The sequence below is a fragment of the Magallana gigas genome, chromosome 5 (genome assembly GCF_963853765.1).
Source record: "Magallana gigas chromosome 5, xbMagGiga1.1, whole genome shotgun sequence".
Lineage (NCBI taxonomy): Eukaryota > Metazoa > Mollusca > Bivalvia > Ostreida > Ostreidae > Magallana > Magallana gigas.
Window position 1 is genome coordinate 50,385,686 of NC_088857.1, and position 20,324 is coordinate 50,406,009.

The 20,324-nt window shown below is 31.6% G+C and overlaps 1 protein-coding gene across 1 annotated transcript; it reads right to left on the reverse strand.

Moving 5' to 3' along the window:
* Positions 1-568: 568 nt before the first annotated feature.
* LOC105329508 (carcinoembryonic antigen-related cell adhesion molecule 5-like) lies at positions 569-6,719 on the reverse strand. The gene is made up of 5 exons (XM_066085269.1): positions 6,278-6,719; positions 5,264-5,587; positions 3,626-4,133; positions 842-1,102; positions 569-695 (listed from the first exon to the last, which is right to left on the reverse strand). The coding sequence occupies exons 1-5, from the start codon at positions 6,717-6,719 to the stop codon at positions 569-571; spliced, it is 1,662 nt and encodes a 553-aa protein (XP_065941341.1).
* Positions 6,720-20,324: the final 13,605 nt, after the last annotated feature.

A 20,324-nucleotide genomic window follows, 5' to 3' on the forward strand; every position in this document is an offset into this window, starting at 1 on the left:
TGCTTTAGCATACATTACATCGAATTTATCAATTATTTTCAAGACCTAAGTTTTGTCAGCAGCAATGATTTGTGCTGAGGTCTAAACACTGTTTCACTTTCGGTTTATCTGAGTAACTGCATAGGAGAGTTGATTAAAATCAACTCCCAAAGATATTCTCCTCGTATACTTCTTAAATCCAAGCACTGTCGTATCTACAAAAGCGTCAAATTTTATCAATCAATTTCACTTTTCAGTAGCTTTTGTTACATTCATTTTCTGCGTTTTAATGATATCTATTTAATCATTTGTGTCCCGAAGACGTGAACATATTGGGCCAGAATACAGGACATTGACCACTGGGTGTCTTAAACAACTTATGTTATGATATTAGTATTATATTTTTTACGACAATATAAGTTTTGTAGTAAGAGGTGAACAAACACAAATTATGCAACTGCAGAAATTTTAAGAAGCATAGCTGTAGAGATGAATTGACTCAGAAATGACACACTGGTTACTCTAAAAAAAGTTACCACACGTCAAAAGGACTGTTTACTAAAAAACTATTTTTTAAAATGTTCTTAACTTACACGTTGTCATTTGATACTTGGTTGTCTTTTGTTGACTTTTTCTGAACTGCGGCATATTGTACCACGTCCTCAGTTGTTGTGTATCCAACAGGTTCATTGTAATTTGGCAACAGCAGAACATTTCTGTCAAAAAAGGTGAATTTTGTGATTTATTTTTAGTTGAATGTCTCTTTGAATGTGGTTTCGAAAGTCCCAGGAATTCATTGGGATGGTTAATTTTAGCGATTAACTGCAGATTTTTTAACTAGATAATAAATGTAAATACAAACTCCTGCATTCTGATTTCATCTCTAATCGTAGAATATGCAACATGAGTATCTTCCAGTGATGCCCTAGATTGATCCAAACGTAAACAAAGTAGCGCAAAAAAATGCAGTAAGATAAGAAAATTGTAACCTTTTTCTAATTCACATCTCTTTGATAAGGGAAAGTAGATGCAAACATACTTATGTATTCTGTTCAAATCAGTAGGTGATGAGTACACTCCACCATTGTCTTCTTCTGATGTATCATTGTAGGGGTGAGATCTACTGAACAACCAAACAAACTAACAACTGATTCAGTGAAGGATTTTGTAATTTTTGCACAGTACACGTATAGTTCTTATTTACAATAATTAGTATAGTTCTTATATACAATAATAAGTATAGTTCTTATATACAATATTTAGTATAGTTCTTATATACAATAATTAGTATAGTTCTTTTATACAATAATTAGTATATTCAGGGTCGTTTAATAAATCGCACGAGCTGATGGCCCAAGTGATCTATAGTGATGAAAATATTCGGCGTTTGTATTCATTGTAGTTGCCCAATGCGTTAACTTTTTACAGTCTTATCTTATTCTCACGAAAACTGGATAAAATTCCACAATCTTTGACAGTAACTATCTTTGTTATATAAAGACCTTCTAAGTTTTGACATTTAGGTGCCATGTTTCCATCCAAGGGGAGACATATACAAAAGCATGAGAAAAGTACGGTTTTAAAAAATAATATTTGATATGCAAATTTGAAGATGAGGGGATAAGATGGCGCAACTGCCCATTTGGTTTAGTCGTAAAATACAATTTCAAATTTAACATTTTTTTAATTAAATATATTTGATATGTTATAATACAAGTTAACAAAAGGGTAATTTCTAACTATATTCAGTTTCAAATATTTCAATAAACGATACGAAAAAAGTTTTGGTGGTATCAAACCCACAACCAAAAAACCCAAGATCTTTAAAGTTACCTAATGTCTGGTGCTCTAACCACTGAGTCATTTCATTCACAACAAATTGCGTTGTTTAATGCTATTTGAAACGTTGGCTAAGAATTTACGGACTTGTATTATTTTTCTAAAACGTACAATTGTTGAGCTACAAAATGACATTTTTAAAGTATAGTGGGTCATCTCTTCACATTTTTGTTGATTAAAATCGGTCCAATTTAATTCCATTACACCGCATTTAGACTATGACAAAAATATAGAGCTCATACCCACTCTATAAAAGAAAAGGCATTGAAGTTATAAAAATGACACTATTTGGAGATTTTGACACGCATACGCCAGTTGAAATCAACCTATTGCAATTATTTAAAATATCTAAGAGTTACAAACCGATGTGACGTTAAATATACATTGTTTTTAATAAATTTTTTTTAAAAAGTATCATGTTTAATGATATTTTAATTTTGCAGTATCTAATCATTCCTAAAATGGGCATTTTACACGCCTTATTCACCCATCTCCTTACATATTTTTTCCTAATAAAGATCGCCAGGGCCTAGCGAGGAACCTAAAATGGAGGTTCAAAGATACATAATTGTTGATTGGGGGGTTTGAGTTTGAGAAAAATATGTAGAAATTAAAAATAAAGCCTGAAGAAAATTAGAACTATTAAGAAAAATTAAATTACAGGAAAAAAGTTTAAAGAGTTTTCTTATTCATTCATATCATCCGGTTAGAAGTTGGATGTCTGTTGGGGTATTGTGGGGATTGAAGGGATTCAATCATACAAGAAAAAATTATTTCAGTGAGTATGGAAGCTGTAAGCTGTTAAATTGAATTAGAGCTAGTTACTGTGAATATGTTCTAAATTTTTTCCAAATCATAAACTGCAGTTCAAGGTTCAGAGGAAGGGGTATGTCAAGACAGCAAAAAGGTATTTATATGTATATATTTACATCCACTGACTATATTCTCCCCTATTTATAAATAAAATGAAACCGATGATTGTGATTTATAGCTCGATAGAAACTGACAGAGTTAAATATACACGATCCAGTTCTGACCAGTTTATTTCTCGGTCGAAATCTTTAGCAACCTGACAAAATCACTTATTGCACGAAATAATCAAGTTGATGTCACTCAAATTCCTAAACAAGACATTAGCTATTTCCTCTGTCTAACTTAATGATGTTCATTGATAATAATTTAGTTACTTTGACTTACTCCCTATGATTAATTCAATTTAAAAAAAAGAAAGCTGTTAATATAACAATAAAATGTTATCTTTGATGAGTCATAGGGGCTATTAAGGTACAAATCATTATAAAAAAAATTACATAAGCATTTTTTATTTTACAATGTCGCTTCCTTCCTACCCATATAAATCACAAAAAAGCATTTAATTGTTTAAGTTCATGCGCATTTCTGATTCATACTTTAGGCAGGGTTAGGATGAATCCCATTTAAATGAGAATTTGCAAATACAAAAAGCGTATTAGTGGAGTGACAAGTTTTAAAGATGTACAAACCGGCTCAATATCTCAAAATGTGGGTTCTGTAGCCAATATTCAGAACAATTTTATTTAGAACATGTAACTTTAAAATTGTTAAAATGTCGATAAGAACATAGTGCATTGTACACTTCAAAATTATATTCGGCAACAATTATGAGGGTACGTATAAAAAATTAACTACTTAATTTTTCAATGAATTTGATACGTCTATACAACAACTGTTGTAATCGTTATACAGGATAACTTCATGTTAATTTTCTTTAAAACAAAGTGAAAGAAAATAAATTAAAAAAGAACAAGAAAAACATATTTGACTCTACCTTTCTATGTTCAACTTATCGTTGGTTTCTGTGCTTTTTTGTGGTATCCTTCTAAGTATGATTAAAATGACGGATGTGACGGCAAATATCGCAGTTGTTATGATAAAGACAAAAGCAATAAATATCCAAATATTGAAAACCCACTCATTCCTTCCGTTAATGTGTTGGCATATCTTTGTATGCCCACAGTGATCGCAACTAATGGACATTTTGTTCGAAATTCTGACTAAGACGGAGACAGAGATTGTGTTTGAATATTTTGTTCTGGCCGTATTAGTAGCTGTGCAAGTATACGTCCCAGAGTCGGTAGGATGAAGACTTTTAAACGTCATACTGGATTTATGGTGGGGGAGCTCGATTTGTTCTTCTGATTTGTTCTCGAACAGAAAGCTCCAAGTGAAGACAGGTGAAGGTTTACTGTCGGCGCTACATTCAATCGTGAGAGAGTCTCCAGCACAATATACTGACTTGGAAGGTTTCATGGTAACTGCAGGTATGCCAGGTCCATCTGTTTTTTTTTTTAATAAATCACAATTTGAATGACTATACTTCCACCACCCCCTGCGACGATATATTTTTTACAACTACTATACATTTCCAATGCAATTGATTACACTAAAATAGTAACTGTTTGTATGTGAACTTTTTTTAATAAAAAGTAAAAAGTATATTATTGTTGCAATGGTTTTCGAAGCAATAAGAAACATATTACATAATATGTGATTTTAAATTATATTACTTTCATGTTAAATAATGAAATCTGATTGGTTAAGACGCAGTTAATAATCCGTTCTATTAACCTAAGCGTTAGCAACACACTTAGCAACGGGTAACACAACGAATTGTTACATGCGCGTAAATTATGCGCGTACGGTTCGCCGTGGAATTCACGTCATTTCTATATTAAAATCAGGAAAAAAATCTCTAAAATTAAGACATTCAGTATAATAAAATAAAAAGTGCCTGTTTGGGAGGCTAACAGTTGAAATTAACACCCCTCGAAAACCATTGTCAACCTTCGCTTCGCGTCGGTTGACAATGGTTTTCTCGGGGTGTCAATTTCAACTGTTACCCTCCCAAACAGTCACTATTTATATAATGTTGTACGTACACTGTATATCATCAACAATTGTGTTTAGAGGCTTAACAACGGAAAACTGATGAACTTTTTGCCCATGATTTTATTTTTTTTGTCCATGATTTTCACTTGATATAAATCAATGTTTGACAACATTTGTATATATCACGGTTTAGCTATCTTAACCTTGTTTTGAAAAGTGGAATCACGAATAAGTGGGTCCCTACGCATTGTATGGTTAGGGTGACGTTTTTCTCTTAAAATTATTAGTTTGACATCTTGTGTAATTAAAAAGCCCCCAAAATATTATGTTTTAGCTAGTTATTTTTCTGACCAGAATCTTCACAATATGTATATTCCCCTTTCATAACACGTTTTTGCTGTTCTTTTAAATACATCGTTTATAAATCAGTTTTCCAACTAGTATTATGTGACAATATTTTAAAGCGTTCTGAGATACCCAAGTTTTTTACGGCAACATACTATTATGAACATTGTTATAAGCATATGCTCTACAATCTTAAAATATTTCTCTTTTGTGAGATAACATTTATACATACAAATCACAGTAATTTTTGACGATTCCCTGTTTGGTCCTAGTCCTTGGGTTAAGCCATTTTGGGATGAACATAGGAACACTGCTCCGTTGTCTTCTCTGGTTACAGTGTGAGTGGTTGTCACATTGATATACTCGGTACAGTTTTCTGTTCTTATGTTTGTAGTGTTAGATGTGTAAATCACCTCAGGTGTATTGGAGTATTCAGGTATTTTCAAAATTTGTACATATCCTTGCGGACTTCCGACATCAGCATTACAAGTCAAACTTATGGACTTGTTCTCTTCGAGCTCATTTGAGGACATCGAAAATTCCTCTGGTTTCTTTGCTGGTGCATTAAAAGAAACAGACAGATAAAAATACGTTAGCAAAATGTGTAAATTCAAAACTTTGAACCTAGTTTGACGTGAATATATGCAAAGCTTGATAATATTATCTTAAAGGACTATGTGCGGTATGGTCACATATCTGCCCCCGATTTCAACCAATTTTTAAATAGTTTTGTATAAAAATAAAATCTTCACAAATCATTGTATAGAGGATGCCTATAACTTTGATCTTGATTTTAATCATCAAAAAATGGTACTTGAGCAAGCCTGCGCTCGATGTTTCCCAATCGAAAAACCATAGGAAAACACCCATATTTTGCTACAAAACATCAATTTATCAAAATAATGCAATCTTTATGACGTCATTTCTACATTATGACGTCACTGTGGTGATAATCTCTTACACATTTATTTCCAATATGATTTTAACTATCTTTCACCTTATTTTTAAAGCTCTTTCTAAAACTTTGATTTCGGGGGCAAAAAATGCATAAAACCGCACATAGTCCTTTGAAGAGTAATGAAAATACGTATACCGTATCTAATAAATTACTTAATACTTAGAAATCTATTATTAATATTATATTTCAATTTGTTTATTTGTTCAATATTCATGAAGTTAACAACATTTTATTTATATTTATTTGTTTTCAAAACAAAATTTAGCAACATCAAAAGAACGTATTTACCAACAAATCCAACTATAGTTTGACTAGTTTTTGTTATAACTGAACTGTCTGTATAATATTCTATCCAGCACCGGTATATTCCCTCATCACTACAGACAGGATCTTTTATAATCATCACAGCTGCCATCGAGGTGTTTGGTGCGATCAGTATTGTCCTGTTGTTGTACCAAGGATGCTTTTCTTTTACAATAAAAGGTTCCTGCTTCCCTGGAGGTGAAAACAAAGCTATATCTTCAAATCCACCATTGATCTGTTTCTGCCATCCGATACTTCTTTTTGCGATGTCTTCCTTCGCATCTTTATGATAGGTACAGTTGAGGACGACACTATTGTCCTCTTGTAAGTTTGCGACAACATCTTCTGTATGTATGGTCAATGAAGAAACATCTAAATTAAAGTAAAGGATTAAAACACCCAAAGTAAATATAATTTCTTCACGCATCGATTCGTTAAGGTAATTAAGTTATTTCCAATAAAATGTAATTTTTTTTAACCCCCTTCCCCGCAGCAACGCACTTTAACGCATACAAATATATATATATATATATATATATATATATATATATATATATATATATATATATATATATATATATATATATATATTTATATATATATATATATATATATATATTTATATATTTTTATATATATATATATATATATATATATATATATATATATATATATATATATATATATATATATATATATATATATATATATATATATATATATATATATATATATATATTCAATAAATCCTTTTTCTTGGTAGCGGGGATGAATAAACACAAAAAATAAGTCCAATGCTCAAACAACTTTTATCTTTAGCGCTTTCGCCCTACCGGGCTCTTCAGTAGATTTAAAAACAAAGTAGATTTATTTTTTGTGTCTATATATATATATATATATATATATATATATATATATATATATATATATATATATATATATAATTTAATTCTGGTTGTAACGCGGCATTTGATTGGATAGAAAAATTTAGTTAAATTTGTATAACCTGGTTTGCACGTCACAAGACACGTCACAATGCACCAACGTACTAATTCATTTGACGTTACGTTTGAATTTTGAACAGATTTATATCATTTTTAAAAGTAAAACGGACTCAATTTGTACAGCAAATTCCAGAAAATCAAATTATAAGGAATGAACTCAATATCTACCCAAGTTATACTCGTATAACCTGGGTTGGAGCAATTTACGCTTTTTTATAATCCGCTTCGCGGATTATAAACCGTAAATTGCCCCAACCCAGGTTATACGAGTATAACTTGGGTAGACATTGAGTTCATTTCTTAAATATATATATCTTTTCCCCGCAATCACGCATTTTTACGCACTTTTCACCGTTGACTGTTACGGCTCTGATAACACGTAATTTATTGTTTTATTCATCATAATATATTGGTGATATTATAGTAAAAGATTAATGTAATAAAGTTATGTCATTTAATTTCGAAATCTTTTGCAAATAAATATATTTTTTAATTCTTGAAGTGTCACAGTAGCCCGATTAGTTTGCAAACTTCGGGCGATAAAAGTTTTGATGGCGGAGAGTGAAGTTGATTATTTTAACGTTATCGATGGTTATGGAGTATCCATATAGCTCCCTTAAAACAACTGGTTTCTGCTTTAGTCACTGTAGGTGTTTCTTTAAATAATTTTGACACCCCCCCCCCCCAATTACAACCTAAGGCAAATAAGAAAAAATCTTTGAGTTGCTTCTCAATAAAGATTGTTAAAGAATACCATGCAACTGAAACACAGAGCATTTTTCTGAAAAGATGCTTTTTTTTATTTGTTGTATTACACTCTATGCAATAAATATATATTCAAGAATAGGATGAAAACATCTATATTTACACCTACTGGGTATGACTCCCTGATAAATAAAGCCAGACCGAAATCTATACACCCCGTTTATCGATTGGTCGAAACCTACTGCGGCCTAAGAAAAATCATGGACTGCACGAAATAACCATGATAATGTCAGACTCAAATTCCCATATGAGACGATTTGGCTGTTTCTTTTAGCTAACGTACTGATGTACATTAACAGTAATTTTACTTACTTTTTTCAATCAATTTGTTAATTTGTTGATTTAAAGATGTAAATATAAACAATATTTTTTTTGATGATTCATGCGGGTTATGAATGTAGCAATAATTGCAGAAAAATATTAAACAAGCTGCTAACGCGGGTTATGTATTTTTTCTACATTTCGCCACCATAATATCCCGCATGAATCACCAAAGAAAGCATTTTATTGTTTAAATGAATGTTTTCTAATTTACACATCACTATAAATCTTTTTCTCAGAAAATTGTTCAAAACAGTTACGTCACTTTAAAGGTTATGTAAAATGTCGACAATAAAATGTCCAAAAGAGCGCCGTATTTAACGTATTTTTTAAAATATTTATATTACATTTATGACTAAATCATATACCATTGAATTTTGTTTATTCTTGGCTTTTAAAAATGGTAAGAATCATTATATTTTAAAACACGATAATTCTAATGGCAATTCTTCATTATTGTTATTCTTTTTCTAGACATTTTTTATCCCTTAATAACTTTTTTGTTTGTCATCCGATTTCATTCAAAATTTCAGAGTGTAATGTAAAATAGATTTAGTTTTTAGGAAACAAAAGGATGGAAAATCATAACTTCCGGGTTTGAGTCATTCCCCTTTTAAATTTTTTTAGGGGCATTCGTTTCCGGACAAAGGCTCTAAAATGGTTCGTAGCAAATAATCCAAAGTTAGAAAGTTTTTAAATTGACACTTTAAATGTTGTCTTCTGATTTTTGTGTTTTAGATTTTTCCAATTGTACCGCTTGATTTATATAATCGAAATCTATTTTTTAAAAATTACTAATCTTTACTCATGTTTTTGCTTCGTATTTTTTTAGTTTGAAATATTTTCTGAATGCATATAGAACAAAAGTTGTGCATAAATTAAAGGGCTATAATGTGAGCCCAGAAAAAAGGGGCTGGCCTCTTATATAAGGGATCTAAATTTTAAATCAGAATTTGTAAATTATGTCGAATTTTATCAGGCAGAAAATGCTTATAGCGAGTTTTATATGCTTAAGGTGTAGATTGGTATAGGCAAAACTGTTTATATCACATTTTGTAGGGGATTCAGTAAAAATGCATTGATCGTTCAAACAACAAATTGTTGATATCAGGTGAATGTAACATATTGAGTTGTAAATCCTCAGAATGTTATCATTTAGGCTGACTTTTATTACAGAAACAAATGCCCGTCTTTTACAGATACAAATATAGTAAATCGATGAAAGTATTTAAAATTCTTGTTTTATGTATGTGAAAATTAATCCAACATTTACAAATGACGATTTGTTTATAAGAACATACAACAATATTAATATCAAGATGTTTAATGAAAATAACTTTTAGAACATGTGACCAGTTCAGAAAATTATCTTATGACTATCTTAAGACTAAAATCTCATCATAGATGTATCACAATAGTAATACCTTATGATTATCTTAAAACATGTCACAAGATGATTTTTAAAGACAATGGTTATGCCTCTTCAACTGTGCCCGAGCCGAGTGTAAACAATTAGTGTCCCCTCCCAAAATCCTGAAATTGACGTTTCCACGCTGATTCTTTTTGGGCCATGTATTGGTCTTACACAAGCCCGTGGTAGTAAAATTCTTTCTCAGTCATAATTCTGTTTTATTCTATTCAGAACACGGACGGACAAGGTATTGAAAAATTAAAATATGAATAAATCTTATATTTAATTTTTTCCCCAAACAATGTTATTTAACATTTTATCTATTCTTAACCTATAAATATGTTTAAAACTTGGAATATGTTGACTCAAACAGACGTATACGTATCAAAACCTCCAAATAGTGTTATTTCTGAAGACCTTCAAGGCCTTTTTTATTTAGAGTGGGTCTGTGTTCCATATTTTTCTCATAGTAATAAGGTCTAATGGAAGACAAAGCGATTTCAATCAACAAAAACGTGGAGAGATGACTCACTGTACATTAAAAAATCATTTTGAAACCCAACAGTTGAACGTTTTAAAAGAAAAAATACAAGTCCGTAAATTCGTGGCCAAAGTCACAGACAGTATTCAAACAGCGTACTTTGTTGTGTCTGAAATTGCTCAGTGATAAAGAACCTGATATAAGATAACCTTATATAACTAGGGTGTTTATGGCGTGGGTTAAATACTACCAATACTTGAAGCAAGTTTTTTTTTCTAATCGTTTCCTAAATATATTAAAAACTGAATATTGTTAAAAATTGTGCTTTTGCAAACTTGTATTAAAATATATTTGAATAGATTTAATAAAAAAAAAATGAAAAAATGTATTTTACGATTAAACCGTATGGACATTTGCGCTATCTATACCCATCTTCTTTGTGAAACGGGAGTAACATATCTTATGATTGTTAAAGGTTGGACCTTATGACTATCTTAAGATATGTCTTATGATAAAATTTACGAATGTTATTGTGAAACCCAGCCCTGGTACGTTGAACTGAATTAAACGTAAATGTGACTAACAGAGAGAAGGATGAAAGAACAGCAGGGGGGTGGAGGACGGTGACATCACAATACCTCCTTACTACATATATTACAGAACAAAAATTACACATGCAGAAATCTAAGGTCTTAATTTCACCTGTTATGAAAAAAAAATTAGTGATCGTTTTCAAATATAGTATATATTAAATTTAACTTACTTTGTTCAAAAACCAGGAATATGATTATTCGTTGTATTACACTCGCTTCCATATCATATTTACTGCAGTATGAATTTATTGATCACTCTAGCACAAATAAAATTGAAATAACTAAATCAATTCCCTGAAACATGAAGATTTAATATATAACAAGGACATTTTTGTATCCCTTATTTCCCCTTTCAACAGCGACGTTGATATGATTTGTCGATAAGAAACCCTAAAAATAGTAAACCAGTACTGTCGACAGTTTACTGCTAACTGTCGAATGTGCTGTTTGTAGATTCCTGCGAGCTGATAACTGCTTACTGCCATTTTTGTGATGGGTTTTACATGCGTGCATAGAAGACCAAAAAATGAGGGCATGGAGCTACAGAACACACGTGTTAAGAGAATTTTTTTTTTATAACTATCCTGTTTGCTAGCAAATATTTATGAAAAGAAAAATATTGTATATCGCCCATTACCCTCCCCTCTTTACAATACATATTATTATTCTTCTTCATGTTAAGCATGGTTTCATACTGACAAAACCAAAAGGTTACTGTTTATTAAACCATCGTCAAGACAATTTCATTCAAGTTTAGATAATGTAGCTTGCTTACATAATAATTTTGCGTAATCACACAAGCGGACAAGAATGCACTAGATCTGTTGCAGTGTCCTATGCATGTATTAATTCAGTTACAATAAACTCTTTTCATATTGATGACCCTTCTCAGAATAATAGAAACATCTGACTGGGTTTTTAAAGATTGATCATGAATTATCTGAATCAACCTTTTTTCTCCTTAAGTGTTGCTAATCAATAAAATTTTGCAATGGTCTGAATGTTGAAATTTATTACGAATTACAAATATAGTTGTCCTATATGGAAATTCATATAATATAATATAATATCTTTCGTTGTTTGCATTTTTAGCCTTTCCCCCTATTTCTCTATTGATATTTTCCTTGTTGTTGATGTTATAAACACTATTTCTAGAAAATCTTTTATTGTTATGTTGAATTGAATTTGGAAACTTACTTTTCACAGGTAAAGGAAATAGAAGAGAAAAGTAATCTACTTGACAATAAGTAAGTAAAATGCCCATTTTTTACATTGTCTTGGAGAGATATAATGCATACAGGTAACTGTTAACGAAGAAAGATTATGAGATATATATTATAATAAACATAAAATGTTCCGAGTAAACAGAAATGACATGTCAATAAATAAACTAGTAAATAAATGAATCTTTGATTTAATTTTTTTGGTAGATTTCAACCGTACGTCACTGACCGGCTTGTGAATTTAATCTCAATTTGCCGAAAAAGTGATGGAATGAAGAACCTTAGAATCAAAGAAAACTTAACCATCATGAGCAATAATGTTTCCAAATTATTTATGTTACATTTTTGTACACACGGTACATTAAAAAATATTTACAAATGGGACCGATTAACAAACACCTGCAGGCATGTTCACGAAGCTGTCTTAGGACTAAGGTATATTGATATGTTGACCCCTAGACCGAGTATAGTACATCAAAATTAGATTCATTTAAACATGTTTTATATTTGTTAAACAACAAAAATAACTGTTGTAAATAATAACAACAATATTTAGACGTAGTTACCCGTTGAGTATTGTGTCTGATTAGTAGTAACGTTGAAAAAAATTGGATAACTTACAGCCATATATTCAGAGTACTGGTAATAGCTTGGTTCCTACTCAGGTTAGTGAAATCATAAAAATATTGTGTGTAACTTGAGCAAAAATAATAAGTACTGACTGGTACCCTCTGGCGGCTTGTTATCAATAAATTATATTTTTTTAAATGATTGTGTTTAAGGGGCAACAATGTAATCAAAGAAAACTTAACCATCATGAGCAATAATGTTTCCAAATTATTTATGTTACATTTTAGTACACACGGTACATTAAAAAATATTTACAAATGGGACCGATGAACAAACACCTGCAGGCATGTTCACGAGGCTGTCTTAGGACTAAGGTGCGTCCTAAGTACATCTTAGGATACGTCTTAGTCTTAAGTCTGTTTCTCGAAGCTCTCCTAAAGGACTATATATGATAAGGACCTAAAATGGCCCCTAAAATGAACATCATCATTTAACTCTAATGCTTTGTTTTCTTTGTACAGATATATATGTGATGTTCTTACATAATGTTCATTTTGATTCAACTGCCCACAATTTAGAAATATGACATTGTAAAGACAACCTTTTCCCGCCATTTTTGCATTTTTAGCATTAAACAGCTTGTTTTCAAGCAATTTTCCATTCATTAAACATAGAGCGCATGCTTGAACAAAAAAAACATTTTAATCAGAGATGTGTCTAGCCAAGGCTTAAAAGTGCCCCAAAAATTTTACTTGTTCAAGCATGCGCTCTGTATATCCCATTCATAAAAAGATAAGTAAAATGTCGATTTTTGACTGCTTTTGATTGAATTATAGAAATAGCGTCACTTCTGTCGTCATATACTGGCAGTGAGTGCAAATAAATAAAATAAAATAGTAAAACATATAGTTAAAAATCAACTGTTCTAAAAAAAATAAAACAACATTTTATTGTACCCGAAGCATTTTAAAAAATGGCAAATTATGGGGGCCAAATTTAACTCATATCATATATAGTTCTTTAGGAACCGCCATAACTTTGTCCTAACTTTAGGACATCACCTACCTTGTCCTAAGACCATCCTAAAACTATAAAATCATTTTTTTGGGGATATTGGGATGTTGTGAAGCCTTTTATTAAGACCGGTAGAATAGAGCAATATTTTCCACAGTTCCAGCATTTTCGACAAACATCAAATTCCTAATCCAGGGGGGGGGGGGGGGGGGCATAGTCATTTATTCTATCATGTATGTTCATTTTAACAAAATGATGTGGAGGGGGACCCCGAACTCTCACCACTTACCCATTGCTAAATGCCTGTCTTGGAGCTGACAAATTAAGATTTTTTTTTCGCGAATACTATCTCTGTTTGACGAATGAAAATTATTCACTTATTTTTTTTTATCTACACTGTACACTAAATGAGCTACATTCATTGTTTTGATTATAATAATTTTTGATAACAAATATTTAAGGTACTTCACTACACCGAGACTTACACTTTCTAAGACACTACGTCACAAGATGGCGATTTAAATGTTTTGTTAAACTGTTTGTATCAATCGATTCAGATGTATATCGTCATAGCTCAGTGGTTAAAGTATCAGGCTTGTGAACCGCAGGTCATGAGTTCGAATCCACCTGGGGCTTTTGTTTATGTTTACTGAATGAAATTTTTGAAAACATCATATTTTATCAAAAATTGCACATTTTTTCGCCTTTTTGACATTTATACTTCTTATCCATCACGCTTTCTATCATAGTCAAGCAATTTTCTGCTGATTTGAGAAACTATTTCACGGTGTAGTGAGGCACCTTAAATGTCCTTTGCTAAAAAGTAAATTTACATCGGGTTATATAAGCCGTGCGTGATCATTCCTAATTTTTATCCCTTTATTCTGAAAAAATAATCTTTTACAAATTTGTAATGTTGAATGAACTGTATTTATATATATTTTCGAGATATATTACAACTTATTTCTTATTTAACATGTTTGTGTATTCTATATATTGCAGATTATAAGGAAATTGGTTGTGTTTGTACGAGTACATGTGTTTCCTCATGTAACGTTTCAAATTCTATGAAAATAGCGTGTTTATGTACTACATATACTTAAATGACAAGATTCTCAAATGTTAATTATCAAATGACAATACAAACGTGTTGTTGACATAATTATCTGCTTGGAAACCAGTTCTGTCCTATTTTCTTTTTTAAAATAGAACAGTTATTTAAATTTATAGGGGTTTGTGATATTTTTTATTTTAATATGTTTTTTTTGGGTGGGGGGGGGGGGGGGTGTTTCATTAAAAAAAACTTGTTATTGGTTAATGATATATATTGAGGCAAATGTAAATTTTTTAAAATGTATACATTAAAACTATTGGTTTTAGGCCTATTGTGTTAACTACCGAGACGTGCAATTTTAGCAATATTCCAAAACTACGTACTTACGCACTTTTTAAAAGTTTTTGGTAGAGAAAATTATGTAGTTTTAGATATGCCTAAACACTTGCGATCAATTTTGGCTCAGTTTAGATGTGGGATTTTACCATTGAGAATTGAGACGGGTAGATACCACGGTGAACCTGTTGAAGAGCGAATTTGTACTTTTTGTTGTAAAAATAGCATAGAAAACGAAATTCACTTTATTACATTGTCCTTTATATAACGATTATAGAAGAATCCTTTTCGAAAATACTGGGTTTAATCAATTACTAGATTTGTCAGATACAGATGCTTCTTATTCTTATTTCAAATTATCCTCGGCAGGTTGCCAAATACTTATATCATTCTTTTACACGTAGACAATCTTTATTGTTAAGAAAATAAACATACACTGTATTATATAAACTATGCAAACTCAAGGTTCGGAAGAAAGTTTTATACTCATACATGTATATTTTCAATCATATCTTTGTTTACCGCTTGATGCTGTGTTATAATTTTTTCTTTTTTCATGTATTATGTGTTCAAAGTGGCATATAAGCCCGACGGGCCGGGTGTTTAATCTATGCTGACTGTTGTTAATATTACAATTAGAACTGTATACACATGTCACTATAAATAAATAAATTACTTACTTACTTATATCTTAAATCTTATAAACCTGTAGACACCTCTCATTTTTTAGATCTTGATTTTAATTACAATACATTACGACAAAATAACTAATAAAAGGTAGATCACTCAAAAGGCAAATCACAAAAATCATAGAGTAATACGCAGCTCTCCTTATAGTATCATATGGCATTAGTAAATAAAAAATTAACATCCCAGTTATCCAGTTATCTGTTTGTGCACATGTAAATATAGTTTTAGTAACACTTAATTGCAAAACAGTTGATATTTGAATGTTCGCATGAAGACGTTCTGTTTCTCGCTTGTTGAGTGCTTCATTTTTGTTGTCCTCATTAAGATAAAACAATTACAATATAACCCTTTCTTTGTTCGCTAATTCCAAAACAAACTGAGTAATTAATAAGACAAAAATCATTTAGCAGATCAGATATATCATGTATAGCATGTTTTATAAAGTTTCTAAATATGACACGTTCGATTTGTTTCTTTCTCTTATTAAAATTACTGAATTCTTGATTATTGATATTTTGATAATTATTCACACAAATATATTAGGTGACATTATCATTAACACTGTCTTTCTCTTGTAGTAGAGAATCTATTTGATAACTAAGCCTAATATCTGTATAAATATGACAAAACTTATCAAAACTAAGAAAAGTACCATCTTTTTCAATAATATCATTAATATGTCCGATGCTATAGTCCAATTATTGTAAAAGTTTGAGAAAAATGAATAGAAAACAAAAATAATAGTAATTGCTATTGAAAATATTGAAATGAAATATAATGCCGAAAGGCAAAACATACAATTCAAAACTAGTGATATCAATGTATATAAAAAATCAATGTTCATTTTAAATTGATAACGTGCCAACGCCTGAATTTAAAGGACTGTCATATCTCTGATCAATTTTAAAGTAGACCTTTATTTTCCCTTTAGCATTTGTTATATGTAAGTTGTATACAATTTATTTTGGTTGAACTCGATGAACGCCAGTAAGAGTTAGGGGCGGGGCTTAAGGTTTTGTAGGTAAGTCGTGTTCGATATGTATTCATTCTGGCGTTCAAACTTTGCATGGGAAAGTTGCTTCAAGTGACTGAGTAAACTTCGACATGAAGGAGCTCTCAATACCAGACTTACTTGCAGAGTTAAAGTCTCAAAAAGAGGAAATTAAGGAATTCGTTAATTCAAAAGTGTCGGGTTTGAAATCAAGAAATCAAAGGCGCAAGTGCCTCTGCGAATTTTGAGTTGAAAAAATTCAAAGGGCAGAACGAAGTTACCTTGAGGTCGAAAGGACATAAAATTCAACACAATTTTAATAAAGATATTCAAGAGTCTTTGGATTCTATAAGTTGGGCGATTTATAACAGAAAAGTAGACTACGCGAAGGAAGTCATAAAAGAAGCAGGAGCGAAACAAGCATATTCGACTTGCCGATTCTTCCTCTAATGGGTAGGAGACGGTTAACCAGTACGTGACCAGTACGTGACGAACCCGGTAGCAAGCGACTCAGATGGTGAAAGCGAGATATATAAAGCCGAAAACAAACCGGAACCTTTCCCTTTCGATTCGGTGGGTGCTACCTACGTCTGCAGGGATTTCACCCACTTACAACGGGAATGCCCGCTTATCATCAGGACAAGATCCACCCCTAGTTCAACTGGAGGACAGTCAGAGAAAAACAGAGTGCAATTATGAATTTGAAAGTCAGAGTCTTACTGATTGCATTATTAAAGGTAGATTAAAATCTTATGTACAATTTTAGGGAGAAAATAGTGCTTATGATAGTGTTTTAAATATTATCAAACATGGTTCTAAAATTCCTTTTAATAGTGTGCCTTGTAGGAATTTTCAGAAAAATAATAATTCTTCTTTGATGCATAGGGATTTTGTTGATACTGCAAATTTCAGTATTGTTGAATCAAGGACTTACTGAACAATGCAATACTGCTCTTCATTTTGTAAATCCTCTGACAGTCTCTGTTCAGTCTAACACCAAAAAGAGACTTAGATTGGATTTAAGATGTGTAAATTTATATGTAGTTAGACAAAGTGTAAAGTATGAGGATATTAGAACGGCGTTAGTATATCTTAAATCAAATTCGTTTATGTTAAGTTAAGATTTACATTCTGCCTATCATCATATTGAAATGTTTTATCTACATACAGAATTTGTGAGATGTTCATGGATTAGAGATGGTGAACAACAATTTTTAAAATTTTTGGTCCTTCCTTTTGGTTTGAAATCGGCTCCGTATGTTTTTACAAAAGTTACAAGGCCATTAATTAGGAAGTGGAGGGGAGAGGGCAAATGTGTTATCATGTACTTGGATGGTGGTATCGGAATTGGTAGTGATTTACAGGAAACTAGGTCAATGTCAGAGGGTGTTCGAAAATATATACAGTTGAGTGGGTTTGTTATTAACGAACGTAAATCTGTGTGATCACCAGTGCAGGACTTAGTGTGGTTTGGCTTTTGTATTGATACAGTGAGTTTTATTGTTTTAAAAATCCCGGAAAGGAGATTAAGGAAAGTTCGGTGTACTGGTTCAGAAATGATGTCCGAATTTCTTAAATTAAGAAAGTTGCTTGTTTTTTAGGGCATATAATGAATATATTATTTATTACATTTTTAATAAATATAACATATTATAAATAGCGGTATATCGTATGTCGATACTCTGTATAAGGAGACCATTACGGCATGAACGATTAGACGTTATTATCAAGTGTAGTGCATAAACGCCCACGCAGACTTTACGATACAACAGTTCCTTTCATTTATTTCAAAAATAAAATATCAATTATTTAATTGATATTTTATTTCTGTTTAAAAAATGAAGAAAACCATTAAATTCGACAACAGAATCGCTGATCCGACTTTTTTTAAGCCTCTGAAAAAGTATACTATCCAGCATCGGTATGTTCCCTCATCCCAACAGATAGGGTTCTTTATTATCATAACAGCAGCAAGGGAGGTGTTTGGTGCTATGAGTTCTGTCCTGTTGTTGTAAAGTGGTCGCATATAGCATTTCTTTAACATCAATCGAATGTGTTATCATGTACTTGGGTGGTGGTATCGGAATTGGTAGTGATTTACAGGTAACTAGGTCAATGTCAGAGGGTGTTCAAAAATATATACGGTTGAGAGGGTTTGTTATTAACGAACGTTAATCTGTGTGGTCACCAGTGCAGGACTTAGTGTGGTTTGGCTTTTGTATTGATACAGTGAGTTTTATTGTTTCAAAAGTCCCGGAAAGGAGATTAAGGAAAGTTCGGTGTACTGGTTCAGAAATGATGTCCGAATTTCTCAAATTAAGAAAGTTGCTAGTTTTGTAGGGCAGATAATTTCAATGTCGATAGTTTTGGGTTCCGTTAGTCAGCTTATGACCAGGTGTTTGATTATTGACATATTAAGTTCAAGGTCATGGAATGATTATGTAGTTTTGTCTAATGGCAGTTGTGACCATATTCAGACCAAAACAAACTAATAAATATTGAATTCATTGCTTATAATTTAATTTTTTTACTCTTCATTGTAGAAAAAACCCCGGTTATTTGACCTTTAAAATGACGTAAAATTGTACAAAATTCAAACGTAACGTCAGGCGCATTGATACGTTTTTGACGTTGGTTTTACTATGACGTAGGCAACATTTTTTATTTTTGATGAATGAATTCAATATTTATTTGTTTTATACGATATAAAATGGTTGCGGGCAGTTTACGCTTTATAAACCGCGGAGCGGTTTATAAAAAAGCGTAAACTGTTTCAAACTATTTTATATCGTATAAAACTAATAAATATTGAATTCATTGCTTATACATGTAATTTAATTTTTTAACACATCATTGTAGCTAAAAACGGTCATTTGACCTTTAAAAAGACGTAAAATTGTACAAACGTAACGTCAGGCGTATTGATACGTTTTTGACGTTTGTTTTACTATGACGTAGGCAACATTCTTTATACGATATAAAATAATTTTTTAGCCAATCAGAAAGCGCGTTACAACCAGAATTAAATTATTGTCGTTGGATCGTTTTGTTTTTATTGTCTAGCTGGTTCTCGTGAGAGGGTGAAGTGATAAAAATTTCCATGATTACAGGGAACTACTGGGGCGATTAAAATAATGCATTATTGGTCCGATTTACTGACGCCAAAAAAAATCCGTTGAATGAATGTGCAACTAGTCCGAATTTTTTATTCACATGGGCCTTGTTGGTAGAGCTCGTTTCGCGCCGGCGCTGCGAGCTGCGCTCGCTATTAACAGAGTGTCGTGCAAGGTTACTACCGAAGTTACATGAAGTGGTTGGAGAAGAATGGCATTTACGATAAAATGTCTACTATGAAGCCCTTGGTGATTTGTGTTTATTTAGCAAGTTTAATTCAGGAAGGAGTTTCAGTGAGTGTATTATATTCAGCTTTATATGGAATTCGCTGGGCATATTCCGTTATTAGTATTTCATTTCCGACGGATTCGGAATTGGTGAAAAATGTTTATAAGACAGGAAAAAGACATTTGTCTGTACCGATAACGAAAAAACCCCCCTATAAATTCAGATATGTTGTGGAAA